We start from the raw sequence: 19,029 nt of genomic DNA, 5'->3' as shown, positions 1-19,029 counted from the left end.
ATGTTGCTATCGGCCCTTGTCAACCTCGAGGCCATAATTTTCCAAGAAAAAAAATGGGTAAAGATAATAGATGTTTCAGAGAGGTTTGGTTTAAAGACCGTGATTGGTTGGAGTATAGTGTTTCAAAGGATGCAGCCTTTTGTTTCTGGTGTTATCTTTTTAGACCTAGTAATATAGGGTTTGGAGGAGATGATGTGTTTACGAGATCTGGTTTCATAAATTAGAAAAAAGCAATTGAAAAATTCAATGAGCATGTAGGTGGAGTTGGTAGTGCGCACAATGAGGCAAGGATACAATTTGAGGGTTTCAAGAATCAAAGACAAAGTGTGGAGTATTCATTTTCATCGGGGAAACATGAGCTTGAAGTTGCTTATCGCAAACGCTTGACTTCCATTTTAAAAGTAATTCGATTTTTGTTGTTACAAGGATTACCTTTTCGGGGACATGATGAGTCTTCGACATCATCCAATAGAGGAAATTTTTTAGAATTGCTCAAATGGTATAGTTCAGAGTGTCCAGAAGTTGCGGCAGTTGTTGGAATGAATGCACCTGGAAATAATCAAATGATTGCCCCAAAAATTCAAAAGCAATTGGTGAATGCTTGTGCAGTTGAGACCACAAATGCTATTCTAGCTGATCTTGGAGATAGATGGTTCACTTTACTACTTGATGAGGCTCGTGACTGTTCAGTGAAAGAGCAAATGACAGTTGTTATTAGATATGTGAACAAGCATGGAGAGGTGATTGAACGATTTATGGCTGTAGTTCATGTTGCAACAACTACAGCTGCTTGTTTGAAGGAGGCAATCGACTCTTTATTTGCTAAGTATGGTTTATCAGTGGCGAGATTGAGGGGTCAAAGATATGATGGTGCTTCAAATATGTCTGGAGAATTTAATGGCTTAAAGTCACTGATAATGAAAGAAAATCCGTATGCATTATATGTTCATTGTTTTGCTCATCAACTCCAGCTAGTGGTTGTAGCCGTTGCTCAAGCAAATCAATATGTTTGTGATTTCATGTGGATTGTTGGTTCGATTGTGAACACATCTGCATCATCTTGCAAAAGGGCCGACAAACTTCGACAACTTGAACATGATAGAAAAGTTAAACTTCTTGAAAGAGGAGAGATTAGTTCTGGTAGAGGACTAAACCAAGAAACTAGTCTAGCTAGACCTGGAGATACACGATGGGGGTCTCATCATTCAACTTTATGTCGTATTGAACAAATGTGGCCATCTGTTATAGAGGTTCTTCAAAATTTGATTGATGATGGTGATCGTTCTTCTAAGGGTTTAAGTAGAACTTTGGTTGAAAGAATGGAGAGGTATGAATTTGTGTTTATTCTACTATTGATGAAACGTATATTGGCAATCACAAATCATTTGTCAACCGTTCTACAAGAGAAAGATCAAAATATTGTGAATGCGATGCGTTTGATCAATAATGTGAAATGCAAATTGCAAAAGTTGAGAGATTCTGGATGGGATATTTTACTTGAGGATGTGAAGAAGTTTTGTAACACTCATTCCATTGAAATAATTAATATGACAGATAACATCAACAACCGTAGTCGTTTGAAGAGAGATGGAAAAAATGTTAATTTTTATCACTACTACCATGTTGAAATCTTTTGTGAGGTAACTTCATAATTCTTTTTTTGTTTACCGTCAATTAAATTCTTTTAAACATTAACATATTTATTAATTTTTACTTTTGTTGTTTGATTTTTAAATTGTAGGTTATCGATATTATTCTGCAGGAGATGGATAGTCGTTTCTCTGAAACAACTACAGATTTGTTGATTTATATGTCATGTCTTGATCCTAGAAACTCGTTCTCTAGATTTGATGTACAGAAGTTAGTGCGCCTGGATCATTTTTATGAGGATGATTTTTCTTGGAATGAGCGTATGTTGGTTGAACAAGAGCTTGAAACATATATTGATGACGTCAGATCAGATGAACGGTTTGAAGGCATTTCAGATTTGGGAGCTCTTGCAAAGAAAATGATTGAAACAATGAAGAACCGTGTGTTTCCTTTGGTTTATCGGATGATTGAGCTAGCCTTACTTCTTCCAGTTGCTACTGCAACTGTTGAAAGAGTGTTTTCGGCAATGAATATTGTCAAAACAGATTTGCGAAATAGGATTGGAGATGAATGGATGAATGATAGTTTGGTAGTATATATCGAGAAAGATGTTTTTAATACTGTCGACAATGAGCCAATTTTACAGCGTTTTCAGAACATGGAGTCTCGAAGAATGCAATTGTCACGTATTCGTTAGTAGGTTGCTTTAAAATTTTAATATTATTGTACTAGTTTCTTTTCATAATATTGTACCTTTTTCTCTTGTATGCAAGTTATTTAATTTTTTTTTTAATTACATAGAAGTTATTAACTGTTCAAAAATATTTCATCGCGCTTAAATCACGGTCGCCCCTCCATGATTGAATTCCTGGATCCGCCACTGGTCGTGAGTTACCGTAGGAGAAAAGGTTACAAGCGGCTATCGTTTTCGGTCAGGCTATTCCGATCCATTCTTTTGTCGTTATAACGTCGGAGAATGACGTTTCAAAACAAGCCACGTTATTTATTGGAACTTTAGAACGACGGAGGTGTTCTTGTGTTGAAATGGCCATTCTGGCTGTTCCACCTCCGTTCCAATGAACCATGGCGAGAGCACTCGACAAAATGCTTCAGAGTACTTTCAGCTTTACATGAAACACATGCTGAGAGGTTAGTACAGGCCGCTAAGAGGTTGAATAAAGACAGAGCCTTTATCATAGAAATAATCAAAATCAATGAGCGAAAAAAGAAAGGACTTATTTGTAAAAAAATTAAGATGATTTGAAATCTATAGAAATCTCAAGGATGAAGAGAAGACTCTTTATTTTATTTTTAGAGTTGTACCAAGTGCTTATTGATTAAAATTTTGTATCCAACGAATTCTAAAAGAATACATGAAATTCTATTAAAACTTTGGATAGCAGAAGATTTTTATAGAGTTTTAAAAAGTCAAGTTTGAATACCATATGACTTTTTAAAATTTTATAAAAATCTAATTTGGATATCAATATATTTATGTAAAATTTATAAAAATCTAGATTAAATACACTAAACTTTTAAAATTCACAAAAATCATTTAAAACAATTAAAAGTTCAACAACATTGAATACCCCCTATCCTTAAAATAATAGCTATACAAATAATATTAAGGATATTATAATAATATTTTTTAAAAAATCCAAGAATATTTTATAAGTAATTTCATATTCACAACTATACTTTTTATTTATCTCATGAAATATTTTTATTTGATCTCCAATTTTAAAAATATTAAAACAATGTTTCATCCCTTTGTTTTCAACATACTTTTATTTTTAATTTTTAGTTAACACTAAATATGTAAAATTTTACCCGATTAATCAGTGACTGATTAGGTTTGAAATTTTCCACATGTATATATATCCTGATAGTCCATCCCGTCCGGTAAAAAAAAAAAAACTTTTATTTAGTATTATACTACTAGACTCGGCCAATATTATTAGAGTAATAATTGTTTGATACGATGCCGGTTTAAACTTTTAATTAATATTGAACCGAAATAGAAGTAATTGTTTTACTAATTCAAGAACAGAGATGCCTTCTTCGTAAAAGCAGTCGCATATGCAGCAGCTCGCATCGGGGGACGGAGGAGGGAGACAGACAGCGGCAGTGATGTCGTGCGGGAAAGGAGAATGATACGCGAAGAGAGACATGTCACGTCGCCTGCATGCCCTGCTTCGACCTTCCACTCCTCTCCTCTCCTCTCCCCTCCCCTGGCCAAACCATGCACCAAACGTCCAACCGAAGCTACCCAGTTGACTTCTCTCGTCGTTGCCAGCGAGCGAGCTCAGTTAACGAGAGATTTGAAAGCTGGCAGGCGAACGTATGTATGTACGTGCAGTTATCGCTGCCCAACAAGCGTTTGATCTATCAGCTCGATCGATCCCTGACACCATGCATGGCAGCCGGCCCGGTGAATGGCCGGCCGGCAACCACCCGACGCAAACCATCTCGTCCACGGTGATACGCCGGCCGCCCGGTGCGCGCTAGCTCTTCCAACTAATTCGAGTGAATCTTGCGATTAAGTTCTGGCTGTGATGCGTGACATCTCATGCGTACAGACATAAAGCTTGCTCTGTTCTGATGCCTCTGATCGAGCATTTATGTATCTCGTACTAAACAGTCGATGAAGGAATATTAAAAATCTCGGCTGATAATCAATTAAACGGCATGCCTTAATTAGTTTATATGTAGCTAGACATTCTTTCGATCGATTGATCGACTGACGTGATGTGTACAATTCCTTCTCTCACCTACTTCTCATGCACGAAGGTGAATTGCTGCTACGTCCGTTTCAAGCAACTGCGTCGTTCCTTTTTCCTCCCTCTCCTTTTTTTCTTTTACCTATAAATAGCTTGTAGCCTAGAATATCCGAACCTGTGGGAGCCGGAAAGGGACAAACCAGTCATGTCTCAGACTTGGTCGCGTTCTTCGTCTGCAAGGTGGTGCCCGACGCCAGAGCAGCTGATGATATTGGAGGAGATGTACAGGAACGGGGCGAGGACACCGAACGCGGGGCAGATCCAGCAGATGACAGCCCACCTCTCCCGCTTCGGCCGGATCGAGGGCAAGAACGTCTTCTACTGGTTCCAAAACCACAAGGCCAGGGAGCGACAGAGACTCCGCCGGCGACTCATCGGCCGCCACTACCAGCTCCTCTACTCTGCTCCTCCTCCTCCTCCGCCTCAGGTCAAATATTTCCCATTTCATCCTTTACTCGAATAAGTCGCAAAATTAGCTTCATCATCCGACGCTAGTTCATCACAGGAAGCGGAATGGATGGCCATGCCAGAGGCAGACGACGAGAGTTCACCGCCGGCGTGTCATGGGTCTCTCAGGACTCTCGAGCTCTTCCCTACGACGAGCACCGGCGGCGGGCTGAAGGATGAAAGCACCCCCTCGTCCTCCTGCTCTGCAAACTAGTTAATTAAGTAAAATTTTGATGTTAAATCTCAGTGTATGTTATTGAGATCTAGTTAATGACTCGTATTATCTGATAATGTTAGATAATGATCCAAATTAGTATTAGAAAAGAACTCATACATTCAATTAAACGACATTAATATAACAACAGTGAGCACAACTATTTGAGTATAAAATAAAGATTATGATAAAATTAATTCTCCCTAATTACATACATTAATACAATATGTAAATTTATTTTTATGTTAATGTCGCACAAACTAATAGAAGTGGCTGGCAAACTGTCGGGTAATCCCGGAGTAGTGACGAGTTACGGGGAGTCACTGGGCCCCGTTGACAGTTGTAATCTTGAGTGTCGTCTTCTTGCCAAAGAAAAAATGGATTATTCTTATGTGCACCTGAAATGATTTACCCACAACGAGACCCGGACACTCGACGCCGTCGCTGATCTCTGTTCGCCCATTAAAACTAGGAATCGAGAGAGCTCCTGTTCTTTCCTCGCACGCTCTCCCGATCCCTCGAACTCTGGACCTTGATCTCCTCCGTCCTCTACATTCCCACCTTGCGGAGGCGTCCAATGTGGAGAAAGAGGCGGAAGTGTTGGGTGGAGATGGTGGTATGGCGAAGGCGAGGCGGATAGGGAGTGATCTCTTCGTGGGTTGAAGTGTTTGGGGAGAAGGGGAGGGACATAGAGAGCGGAAGATGCCAGCGGAGGAGTCGATGCCGGGGTCGTCGAAGCGGGTGCTGAGCTATAGCCCTTCTCAGACGCCCGCCATGACGAGGATCTACAGGGTGACCTCTCAGAGGTCGCATAGGTCGCAGGTGCCGGCCAAGAAGCTACCCGAGCCGTTGTCTAGGGCCGTCGCGGATTGTCTCTCGCCCGCCGCGACCCAGCATGGGAACTCCTCGGTACAGACTTCCGAGGCCGCGAGGATCCTCCGGGTCAGTCGCCTTCAGTTGGAGATCTCTTTGGCATTTTAGGGGATAATTTTCGTTTTGTTCGAAAATTGATATTTTGTTTTAATTTTGCCTTTTTGTATTCATTCTCTCGATTACAATTAGGGCTTGAACTCGTTTCGTTTCGACTTGGCATTTTGTCGCAACGGTATTAATACTCCGGTTCGTTGAGGATGATTTGTACTTTGCTGCCAAAGAAGTGAGGCATTTTGAATCAAAATATTGCCTTTAGTTGTAGCTTAGTGTACTTGTGCGTTTCTTCCCACAGTGAAATTAGCAAAAAATTTATATCTAGGACGACTGTCCTAACCAACAATATGTTAATAAATTCCCATTAATCTGTGAACTTTCTGAACTGATGAACGCAATTTCTGGAGCATAGTCTCTCTTGTTTATCTTTTCTTAAAATACATTTTGTTGACGTGCAAGTCCAAGATCTTATACACAAAGCACCAGGGCTATTGCTAGAAGTTATTACACTGACGGTATAATAGTATACCTTTTGAATGAATGTTTGATTCAATTGATCAATATCTCACTACTAATTTTATGTATTGTTTCCAACTGTTTAGATACCTGTAATTTTGTTTTGTTTTGTTTTGTATTGTTTCTGACTTTCAGATTATTGCATGCTGACAGGACTTCATGGCCAACTCATCAACCACTGACATGGCTTATATCATGCTTCTAGAGCATGCACTAGCAGAAAGAGATCGGAGGTATTACTAGTGTATATTCTGATATTAATTTTTTAAAATAATCATAGATCTACATGCCCTAGAACTAGTTGTTTTATGTTTAAATTCTACTTGACAAATATATTTCATTAGCTGGAAAGCTCATTCGGAAAAGAAAAAGTGATTGGTTTTGCTTCAATTTAAAAATATGCCAAATCTTACTACTAGTTGTTTGCCTGATAATACTCTGCAAAAGGTGACCCTGATGGCCCCCATGACTACCCCACACCATTCGGAGGGAGTAAATCAGGAAATCGAAGCTAGCTATCACATGGGAGGGTAATTCCTCAGTCTTTGTCGGATTTGACTCTTGCTCAATTCTGTAAACTTGCCATGTGACAACCAACTCAGCTATACCCTGGGGCGTTGTTTGTTTGATAATAGAAGTATGGTTTTGTTGGCCATGAGTTCATTCATTATTGTACTTCACATATATTCCTTTTTTCTTTGTTCATTCTCCATGAAATCGTTATGATTATAATCTAACGTATGCAATAAGAGAATATTACCTCGTGATGCATGGCATAAACATGTATGATGTATAGATACTTAGAATTTATCATCTAATTAAAGTCTTTTAAGACCTTGAATTTGTTGAATGTTGACTGATAAATAAGATGTCAAGCCAAGCATGTTTTTACTGGATACTGATTTACTTCGAATTTAGTCTTTTGTTTTTCATATTACAAAATTGATGTGCACTTGAGAGGCATTTTCACAATTATTTGATCTACTGAGGTTGCACTTGCAAGACCATTTTGTAAACTGTGATTGATGGTGTCATATTAAATTGACCCAAATAAAGAAAACTTACATTGCCTAGTATGGTGCATGATAATTAGAAACATCAGTACATACTTATTCCTAAACACTGCATACTTCATTTATGTTGAGTTGGATACTTATTTACTTCGAATTAGCCTTTTTTATACATTAAACTTGAACAACACTTGGGAGGTATTTTTACAATTATTTGAGCTATAGAGGTTGCATTAGCAGACCATTTTATAAACGGTTACTGATTGTATCATATTAATTGACCCAAATAAAGATAACTTTAATCACCAAATACGGGTGCATCATAATTACAAACACCTATACATACTTGTTCCTAAATATTGTACCGCTAGGGCATAACTGAGTTGGTTATCACATGGTAGGTTTGTAGAATTAAGCAAGGGCCAGAATCCCGGCAGAGACCGAAGAATTACCCTCCCATGTGATGACTAGGTTCGGTTTCCTGATTTACTCCCTTCTAATGGTGTGGAACAGTCGTGTGTGCGTTTTGGGGGTGGGGGTGACGGATTTCATCTTTTGCAGAATTATTTCTAAATAGTGCATGTTTTCTTGTTAGCTTTTTTTAGAGGCTTGCATTATTGTTATTTTAAACTGTGGACTATTGAAAATTCTCTTTTGCATCTGTTGAGTTTTGTGCACATTTCTAAATATTCTTTGGGAAGCTCAATAAATTGTTTATCACAGTTTCCATCTTGCATGGCAATTTTTTCCTTAACAGGATGATTTTTTTTTTTTTTTATTTTGTGAAATTACATCCGTGCCTTCTGTGAATTTGTATGAAGTTAATCATTATCCTATAGAAGTATCTTCTACTTTGCATAACATAGGCGCTAACTGTTCCCAATTGTTGAAGTGATAAATAAAACAATGCTAAAGTGCTGTTCCACGCAAGACACAACTCACAACACACTAATTGACATGGATGATTACTGTATGATTTGGATAGTCATTAGTAATTATTATTATTATTTTTGGGAATTTGACTATTTCCTTCATAAAATAGGATGAAGAGATATTTTTTAGAAAATTAAACTTAAAGTCCATTATAATTGTGAATATCAAAATAAACTATGAACTATTCTATGAAATATGAAATTAGAACATGATTGTGAGGGTCACCCATGGCTCTACAAAAGATTACGTGTCTCTAATCTAAATATTTGGTGCTGATGTTCAAATTTCAGTTGATTTGTTATAAATATACGAGCTGAGGCAGAGTTAAATGCATATGGGTAGAGGGAGATAAGTGATACTTGAAAATTAAAAAAGAGATATTGGTTTAATGTTGCAGATATGGCCTTATACAAATCTCACTTGTGATAAAAATAATGCTCGACCTCGAACAATTGGAACATACACTTCCATCTTCTTGATCTTATACAAAGAGATATTTTCAAATTAGGTTAAATTGATTTAAGTCATTAGGACTACCGATTGTTTTGTATTGATATCAATGGTGAAAATTTTCTACCATCTTTCTAGTTATGGTTGTCACTAACCAGTCCAACAAAGTATCATTATAGATTGTATGTATTATGCCAAACCCGCCAAAACTAGTCCCAAGCCCGGTCGAAAAAGGGTGAGGGTTGCACGTTAGGCTAAGTAAATGTTCAATGAATAAATTCATCAAACTATTGTGCTAATGTTAGGATGTTCCATGGAAGGAACATGCTGCAGCGACTGTAACGTTTCGGCAATGACTCTACATGTCCATGAGAACTCGGGCGAAGCATTAACTATGTAAGAGTTTACGTTGCAGGATTCGATTGTAGTGTATTGGCAAAAACCGTTACATCTCCATGAGAACTTGGGTGTAGTGTTAAATATGTAAGAGTTCTCACACCATAGGTTAGATAAGAATAAATATTATAGGAACATTAATAGTCTAAGGTTTGGAACATAGGAACGCTCACTGTTAAAGCAATTGAGCTAGTTGATACGATGGTTATCAGAAAAATTAATATTTAGTATGTACAAGAGACAAAATGGGTAGGAGAGACGACAGAGATGATAGAGAATTCGGATTTTAAGTTATGATACATAAGGAGTAAAATAAGAAATGGAGTAGGTATTGTTATCGATAATTTGCTAAAGGACGAAGTACTATGAGTAGTTAGAAAGGGAGATAGGATTATGACTCTTAAGATAATAGTGGTGAAAGAAACTATTAATATAATTAGCATATATGCACTTCAAGTAGGATTTGATGAAAACACAAAATGTAGATTTTGGGATGATCTAGATGAGGTATTCCAAAATATTCTGCAAATGATTTTAATAGAAGGAGATTTACATAAGCATGTAGAGTGAAAAATGAGGAATATGATAGGGTACATAGGGTTATGGGTTTAAAACAAGAAATGAAGAAAGGAAAACTATATTGGATTTTGCGATATTATATGACCTTATACTAGTTAATACATTTTTTTAAGAAAAGAGAAGAACATTTGGTCATGGGAATAATAAATTGCAAATTGACTTTCTTATGGTTAGGAAGAAAGATAGAAAAATTTGTAAAGATTGCAAGTCATTCTCGGAGAAAATTTAACTATCCAACATAGGTTAGTAGTATTTGATATACACCTTAAGTATAATATTAATAGAAAGAAAATATGCACGACTTTTAGAATTAGATGGTGGAAATTGAAGGACGAAAAGCAAAAACATATTTAAGGACATGGTAGGAATATAAATATTAGAATAAATAAACGACAACTCGAATACGATATGAGATAAGATGGTATCAAAGTTGAAAATAGTAGTCAAGATGTACTCGGTGAGTCAAAGGGATATGCATCGTGTTGGTGGTGGAATGAGAAAGTCTATAAGTAATTATATATTTGTAAGAATGAGAAAAACTTAAAAAAATATACAATAGCCAAGAAAGTAATGAATGAAGCTAAAAATGAAACTTTTTAACACTTATATCGAAAATTAGATACAAAAGAAGAGGAAAGAGACATTTATAGAATAGCTAAAGTGAGAGAGAGAAAGATAAGATATGTATTAAAGATGAATGTAATAAGGTTCTAGTAAATGATGAGGAAATATAAGAGCGATGATAGAGGTATTTTCATTAACTTTTTAATGAAGATTTAGATAATTAACTTAATTTATGTTTTTAAGTAGGTCAAATGAGTATAGAAATTTAAATTTTTATTGTGGAATTCAAACTTCACAAGTAGAGCAAACTTTAAATGAGATACAAAATAGAAAAGTGGTTGAATCAGATGATATTCTGATAAAGGTATGAAAGTGTCTTGGGAAATTAAATAGATATTTAATGACTCAAAGTTATTTAACCTGATATTGAAAATTTATCAATGGAGGGTAAGTACTCTAGTTCCCTTTATAAGAATAAAGGAAACATACAAAATTGTACAAACTATAGAGGTATTAAACTAATGAGTCATACCATAAAACTTTGGGAAAGAGTAATAGAAAAAAGACAAAGGAAGGAGATTACAGTGACTAAAAATCAATTTGGATTTATACCTGGAAGGTCGACAATAGAAGTTATACATCTTCTCAGGCAACTAATTGAAAAGTGTCATAACATAAACAAAACTTACATATAATATTCATCGACCTAGAAAAATCTTATAATTGAGTCTATATAGACTCTGGAAAAGAGATATGTTTGCATACCGTATATTGAACTAATTAAGAATATGCATGAGGATGAAATAATAAAAGTGAAAACTTCAAGCGGATTAACCGAAGCATTTCCTATAAAGATAGGGTTGCATCAAGGATCAACTCTAAGTTTATTTTTTTACACTAATCATGGACAGTGTTTTCAATAACGACAAATAGCGCGCTACGATCAGCGAACGCTTTGCAGCGTTTGCTGATTAGCAATTGTCCCGAATAACCCACGTTATTCGAGACAATAGCGTCGATAGTGCACATAGCGTGCGCTATCGTGACCTAGCGGCCCATAGCGGGCACTATAGTTGATTACAAAACATGAGGCGAGTAGGCAGAGGTGAGCGGAATCACCTTCGAGAAGGTAGGGTAGAGGCGATTGGCGATTGCCAGCGACGAGCGGCGGCGAGGGATGGTTATTGGAGGTCAGGTTTTCTCCTTCCTTTTCGATTTTCTTCTTTTGCTTTTTCTTTTTCGTTTTTTGTTTCTCAAAAAGGAGAAAAAGCAATCACGATTTTGTTTTTCGTTTTTGAAGTCGGGCATCTGGATCGATCTAGTGATCAATCCAGATGCCCTGGATCAATCCACTGAATCGATCTAGATGCCCTAGATTGATTCTGATTTTTTTTTATAATTAATTGATTATTTGTTCTAATTTTTTTTCTTTTGTTTTTCTAGGATTTTGATTGTATATTTGGAATTTGCAATGTCTATGAATTTGTCAAAAAAAAAAAAAGATAAAAAAGATATTAGTTGGAAGTATTGTTATCAAATGGTGGGGGAAAATCTGTTCGGTGCAAATTTTGTCATCATATATCAAATGCAGGGATTACTCGCTTAAAGGAACATTTAGCTTAAACTCATAAAGGAGTTACACCTTGTGTTAGTGTTCCGGATGATATTAAGTAAAAAATTAGAGAATCACTTGACAAAATTAGAGCATCTAAAAGCAAACAAATCGAATTGTTACGAGAGATTGGTGAGGGTCCCAGAGTATAAGTACACAATCATCAAAAGTTTTAAGTGTAGGGGAAATTCAATTGGATGTTCTTCTAGTAGTGGTGAATCAAAAAATAAAGGTACTCTTCATGGGTTTGTTAGTTCGGAACCTAGACAAACAACCCTAAATTCAACATAAAAAAAAAGATTTGCTGCTTGATGTGAAGTGTAGAGTTGGTCGTTTTATTTACTTTGCCGCACTTCCGTTTAATGTTGTGAATGATCCTTATTGGTTGCCTATGATTGAGGGTATTGCGGAATATGGAAGAGGGTCAAGCCTCCTTTAATGCATGACTTAAGAACTTGGATACTTAAGGTTGAGATTGATGGCATCAACCTAATATATGAGGAGCATAAAAAGGCATGGAAAAAATATGGATGCACTATTATGTTCGATGGTTGGACGGATGGGAAGAATAGAAGTTTGATCAATTTTTTGGTGAATAGTCTCACCGACACTTTTTTTTTGAAATCTATTGATGCATCAACTGTTGGTGCAATATTCCCTAGGTTAAGGTTGACCTGGTTGACTGAGCTTGAATTGGTTCAAGCTCGAGTTTTGATGTTTGAGTTTCGATGTTTGACAATATATGGAGACAATACATGGAGATTGCAGGTGAAATTGTTCATGTGGGGAGATTGTTGGTACAATTCCCTTTTTGGTCAACGTTGACCAGTTCAGATGTGAAGGAGAGTCGAGTAGGTCAAGGTTGACTAGATACTTCACTGGAAAATCCTGGTGAGTGAAGCCAGGTGAAAGACCTAGTGAGTGAAGCTAGGCAGAAGTGAAAGTCCTGGTGAGTGAAGTCAGGTAGATGAAAAGTCCTATTGAGTGAAGCTAGACAGAAGGAAAGTCCTGGTGAGTGAAGTCAGGTAGATGAAAAGTCCTAGTGAGTGAAGCTAGACAGAAGGAAAGTCCTGGTGAGTGAAGCCAGACAGATGAGAAGTCCTGATGAGTGAAGCCAGGCACAGGAAATCTAGATGGATCAAGGTTGATCGGACATCTGGTGTTGGGAAGTCCGAGTAGGTCAAAGGGATTGACCGGATACTTAGCACGAAGAAATCCAGATGGGTTAAGGGTGACCAGACATCTGGTGAAAGTCCAAGTGGGTCATGGAAGACCGGGCACTTGGCATGAGACGGTAAATCTAAGTGGGTCAAGAAGGACCATACTTGGTGATCAGAAGTCCAACGAGAAGTTGGCAAAGAGAAAGTCCAAATGAGTCAAAAGTTGACCGAATTCTTAGCGGTCGTAAGTCCAATAGGGAGTTGGCATGGAACTAGGAAGCTCGGACGTATTAAATTTCCGAAGGCCATAACTTTTGACTCGGATATCGGAATGAGGTGATCTCGGATGCGAAACGAAGCTAATTTCAAGCTCTACACAGATTTCTGCTTCCCAATCGATTGGTCAATCGATTGGGCGACGCGATTTTGTGCAGAAAAGCTGTGGATCGATCGAAACTTCCCCAATCGATTGGGAGAGTTTCTGAGCGAACAGTAAGCTTTTGAATCGATCAATTGATCGATTGAAGCCTCCAATCGATCGGGCGATCGATTGGAGCGCTGGAAATCGCACGAGAAGCCTTGAATCGATCGGTTAATCAATTTAGGGCGATTCCAGTGAGCACAGAGGCGCTCTGGATCGATCGACCAATCGATCCAAAGCCTCCCCAATCGATTGGGAGCAATCCAATCGATTGGGATTCGACCGTTGGCGCAGATAAAACCGTTGGCGAGCATTTTTCTGTACACTTCTTCCTCTCTTCTCCACAGGCGATCACAGAATTTCTCCACAACGATCTTTTCTTCCTAACCGCCAGTTCTTGAAGGTTCTTGGAGGTTCATCCAAGTCAAGAGGCGAGTTGCAACAAGAAGAAGAAGCTGGGGTTTTCATTGTAATCTTGTAAGATTCATTTATATTTTGCTTCTTTCTTTCTCATTGGTGTATTGTGAGGTTGTACGGCTTCTCCGCCTTCGGTAGTTATCGAGAAGGAGTGTTTTTATAGTGGAGGGTGCGTGAGTGTGTGGATCCTTGGACTAGTCACCTCTTCTTGAGGTGGATACCAAGTAAATCCCTAGAGTTAGCGTTGTGTGTTTGTTTTCTTGTATTTCCGCTGCACATCATCGCAAGAGGCAAGCAACGACGAGCACGGGATCGCGCTGAGCTATTCACCCCCTCATTAGCTACTTTTCGACCCTAACACCAACTTCTATTAAAAATGGGCAATTGATCTTTAAATATCTTGATGATGTTGTTGATGAGGTGAGAGAGGAAAATGTTGGTGCAATCATGCCCTGAAAGTTTCAATGTGTTGACAATTATTTAAGTTTAGGTTAATACATTGAATCTAACATGTATTGTGAGTTTGCAGAAGAAGTCCTTGCAGGTCGGAAAGTCGGAAGGCCGGATGTAAGGCAAGAGAAGTCCAAGAAGATCGAGGGTCAGATTCTTGGCAAAAGAAGTCCTTGTTTGTCAGAAGATCGGATGTAATGCAAGAGAAGTCCAAGAAGATCGAGGACCGGATTCTTGGCAAGAAAAGCCCTTGCAGGTCAGAAGGCTGGATGCAAGGCGAGAAAGTCTAGGGGAACAAGCGTTCATCTGGCACGAGGTATTTACTAAAATTATGTATAAATTCACTTGCTATTAATCGGAAACTAGTAATCGATTGAGGCGCACGGCTATGAAACAGAACGCTCCTGGATCGATCAGCCGATCGGTTGGAGTAAACCAATCGATCGGCCGATCGATTGGTGAAGCTTCTGCGCGAGGCACAGAACGCTCCTGAATCGATCAGCCGATCGATTGGAGTAAACCAATCGATCGGCCGATCGATTGGTGAAGCTTCCGCGCGAAGCATAGAACGCTCTTGGATTGATCAGCCGATCAATTGGAGGTATCCAATCGATCGGCCGATCGATTCACAGAGGTTCTGTGTTTCTGCGCTCGAGCATAGCGCGTCTGAATCGATTCATTGTTCGATTGATAAATTCAATCGATTGAGAATAATGTCCCAATCGATTGAGATTCGCATAAAATGATCTACACCGATTGATATGATGGCAATCAACGGATACTTTTGAATTGATTGGAAGACAAACCCAATGGATTCACGGCGACGATCATGTGAGAAACGGCTATATTTGAAGACATTTAAAAAGCTGGAAAAAGGACAACGAAAGTCTTACCGAAAAATATACTGTTCTATTGCTCTCAAGTGCTCAAGTTCAAGCTTTCTTCTCCATATTTTCAAGTTGTACTAAGGAAAGAAGAAGGTATTCTAAGTTTGTGATCATTCTCTTCTTCTTCCTTGTAGTGGTTGTGATCTTTTTCTTTTGGAGAGAGAGTTGTAAATCTTGTAAGGTTTCTCCACCTTCGGTGTAATTCCGAGAAGGAGAAGTTCTATAGTGGAAGAGTGACGGTGGTGTGGATCCTTGGACTAGTCATCTCCTTGAGGAGGTGGATACCAAGTAAATACAAGAGTTAGCATATCTTTCAAGTTTCCGCTGTGCACAATCAAGTCAACAAAGAAAATGAAGTAAGCCATTCACCCCCCCCCCCCACCCCCCCTCCTCTAGCACCGTTCTATGAAGGCAACAACTTTGCTTACTGGAAGAGCCGCATGGAGCATTATCTCATGATCGAAATTGATATGTGGTTCTCAATCACGGAGGGATTCACGACGTCAACTGAGAATGGAAAAATGCTTGAATCATCAAGGTGGAGCATTGAACAAAAGATGAAGGCTCAAGCAAATGCTAAGGCAATTGTGACTCTTCAATGTGGGTTGAGCTCGGAGTAACTCAACAAGATTGGACCTTTCAAGAGTGCCAAGGATTTATGGGATAAGCTCATTGAGCTAAATGAAGGCACCAATGATTCAAGAATTGCAAAGAGAGATCTCTTAATAAACCAACTTCAGAATTTCACAATGAAGGATGGAGAAACGGTAAGTTCACTACATGGGAGATTCAAAGAACTCTTAAATGGCCTCCATTCAGTTGGAGAGAGTGTGGAGAACCGGGATCTCATAAGGTATACTCTAAAATCCTTCTCAAGAAATTTATTATGGTCATCTATGGTGGATGCCTATAAGGTTTCAAGGGATTTGTCAATAGTAAAATTAGATGAATTATTTTGTGAACTTGAATTGCATGAGCAAGCTAACACAAGCCACAAAGAGAAAGGTATAGCGTTGGTTGCAGGTGAAAAGGGTAAAAAGAAGCACAAGGAAAAGAAGAAGGAGGAGTCATCTTCAGAATCTGAGCAAGACAGTGATAGTGATAGTGATAGTGATGAAGAGCTATCAAGTGAAATGGTAAACTTTGTTCGAAGAATGATGAGACGTTCAAGGAAGTTTGATAAGAAGGATGCCAAGAAGATCTTCAATATTGACGACAAGAGAAAAGGTAAATCTCTTGTGGATTCAAAGACTAAGACTGATATAATTTGCTATAAATGCAAGAAAAAGGGGCACTACAAAATGGAGTGTCCAAAATTGAAGAAGCAAGAAGAAAAGATTAAAAAAAAGAAGAAGACCTTGAAAGCCACATGGGATGACTTATCCTCAAGCTCATCGGAAGAAGATGAAAGAAAGAGCTCAAGGCACATGACACTCATGGCCTTAAGCCATGTAGAAGATAGTGAAGATAAAGATAGTCATGGGGAGGATGTGGAATCTTCAAGTGAGTCATCATCTAGTGATGATGAGGTAATTTCTCCCAAGCTTGATAAGATGTATGTCACCATTGCATGCTTAACTAATGCACTAGCTAAATCAAAAGGCAAGGTTAAAAGGTTGCAAAATGAATTGAAATCACTTAAAGAATGAAATTGTGTCATGTGAAACTTGCATGCCTCATGAAAATGACATGGATGAATTTGATGATCTTAAAAAGGAAAATGCATCTTTGAAGTTACAAGTTGATGATCTTAGAGGTGTTTTAGAAAAGTTTACTTCAAGCTCTAAATATTTGGACATGATTCTAGGAGCTCAAAGGGGTGTGTACAACAAAGCAGGATTAGGGTTTAAATCACAACATAAGGAAATCAAATTCATGTCTCTAATTAGTAGAAATCATGCTTCAAGGGTTAAGGTTGTTCAAGCTTGGGTACCCAAGCAATTTGTTGTTAATGCTATCGGATCCAAAGTTTGGGTACCAAAACATTTAGTTTATCGTGTTTAAACAGGCATGCGCTGAGGGGGAGCATCCAACCACATGGTTCGTAGATAGTGGATGCTCTAGGCACATGACGGGATACTCTTCAAAATTCTCATAATTAAGACACAAAAGTAAAGGTACCGTTTCCTTTGGTAATAGTGGTAAATTAAAAGTTATGGGAATAGGAGATATTAGAATTTCTAAAAATTTTGTGTATAAAAAATGTGTTATTAGTGAAAGACATGGTCTTTAATCTTTTAAGTGTTAGTCAATGATTCGGGGTATGGAGTTGAGTTTAACTCATCTCAATGCCTAATCAAGCATAGTGAACTAAACACCATTATCTTCATAGGCCATAGAAGAGAAAACATTTATCAAGTTGAGTTATTTGGTGCTACTAATGTATTTGCTAAGTGCCTCATGTCTAAAGAAGAGGAGACTTTACTTTGACACCGAAGACTTGCTCACACCAACATGAGAAATATTAAAAGACTTTCGAAGAAAGAGTTGATGCACGGATTGCCCAGTGTTGTTAGAGGCGCGAGGCGCACCGAGGCGCAAAAAGCTCCTAGAGCCCGAGGCGCGAGGCGCGCCCGAGGCGCGCGTCTCTTGAACATGAGGTTGATGATTACCAGACTATTGCCACACTCGTATACTATGTCAAATATGATAATTATTAATATTCCACACACATCAATATCAAATATAACAAGCAAAACAACACCATGATAAAATTAATAAAAGTTTCAAACTTTCAAGTTTCAACTTTCTAATTTAAACTAACAAAGTCCATCAAAACAAGTGTAATAAGTAAAATTAATCATCAAGCTCAAGATCATCCTCATTGTATTCTTCTTCTTCGTTATCTTCATCTTCTTCAAATTCAATTTCTTCTTCTTCTTCTTCTTCTTCTTCATCTCTAAATCTTAGAGATGAGTGTCTCATAGAGGAAGATGCATTTCCCTTCTCGACTTGTTTAGGCCTAGCATTTGAACTAGAGGTCATGGTTGCAATATTTTTTCCTCTAGTACAATATTCAGGCTCTTCAGCTCCACTAGCTCTAGCAACGACATCCCATGTCAAGTCATCACCTTCAAAACCAACTCATCTTCTTCATTATCACTTTCTCCATCCATTCTACCCATCAACCATTCATTACTATCATCAATATCAGTCAAAGAGATGGGGTCAATCTTATCACGTGCATCATACCGAAGCTTTAAGGCACGATTGTATTTCACAAATACCAAATCATTTAAGCGCTGCTGAGCTAGCCTATTTCTTTTTTTGCTGTGAATCTACAAAATGTCAAAAATCACAATAAGTATAATAAAATATCAAAGAATATTTTCTACTTATAAAAGTAGCATACTAATAGTATCAAACATTTATATTTATTACATACCTGCTCAAATACACTCCAATTGCGCTCACAACCAGAAGCACTGCAAGTGAGGCTAAGCACTTTAACAGCAGACTTTTGCAATTTTGGGGTATTTGCTCCATAGCATTCCCACCATTCTGCTGGAGATAATGCTCTTCTATGTCTAATTGCTACATTCCTCCCAAATAGCCCTTCTGCCTTTCGATATATAGAGAGCTGGGTAGTGATTTTATCTTGCTCGGCAGCGCTTGAAACCAATCTCTCCATAGTTTCAAATAAACCATTCACCACTTCTCCACAGATATTTGAATC

The 19,029-nt window shown here is 38.0% G+C and overlaps 3 protein-coding genes across 8 annotated transcripts in view; all 3 read left to right on the top strand.

Annotated features, from left to right (window-relative positions):
- Positions 1–539: 539 nt before the first annotated feature.
- Positions 540–2,287, top strand: LOC122019111 (zinc finger MYM-type protein 1-like). Its single transcript, XM_042576618.1, has 2 exons — positions 540–1,598; positions 1,742–2,287. The coding sequence occupies exons 1-2, from the start codon at positions 540–542 to the stop codon at positions 2,285–2,287; spliced, it is 1,605 nt and encodes a 534-aa protein (XP_042432552.1).
- Positions 2,288–4,515: 2,228 nt separating this feature from the next.
- Positions 4,516–5,031, top strand: LOC122019110 (WUSCHEL-related homeobox 3-like). The gene is made up of 2 exons (XM_042576617.1): positions 4,516–4,797; positions 4,876–5,031. The coding sequence occupies exons 1-2, from the start codon at positions 4,516–4,518 to the stop codon at positions 5,029–5,031; spliced, it is 438 nt and encodes a 145-aa protein (XP_042432551.1).
- Positions 5,032–5,473: 442 nt separating this feature from the next.
- LOC122020315 overlaps positions 5,474–19,029 on the top strand; it is a 47,877-nt gene continuing 34,321 nt past the window's right edge. For 2 of the 6 annotated variants that reach the window (XR_006122183.1, XR_006122182.1), the window contains exons 1-2: positions 5,475–5,973; positions 6,628–6,707. Coding sequence is in view for 1 of the 6 variants with exons in the window: in XM_042578192.1 (XP_042434126.1) it covers positions 5,734–5,973; positions 6,628–6,707 (320 nt within the window). In the remaining 5 variants the exon portion in view is untranslated. Of the gene's footprint in view, positions 5,974–6,627; positions 6,708–6,921; positions 7,005–19,029 lie in introns of those variants that run through there. The other 4 variants (XR_006122185.1, XM_042578192.1, XR_006122184.1 and 1 more) reach the window with 4 other exon arrangements.

The sequence above is a fragment of the Zingiber officinale genome, chromosome 9A (assembly GCF_018446385.1).
Source record: "Zingiber officinale cultivar Zhangliang chromosome 9A, Zo_v1.1, whole genome shotgun sequence".
Taxonomy (NCBI): domain Eukaryota; kingdom Viridiplantae; phylum Streptophyta; class Magnoliopsida; order Zingiberales; family Zingiberaceae; genus Zingiber; species Zingiber officinale.
This window is presented reverse-complemented; position numbering and strand designations above follow the sequence as displayed.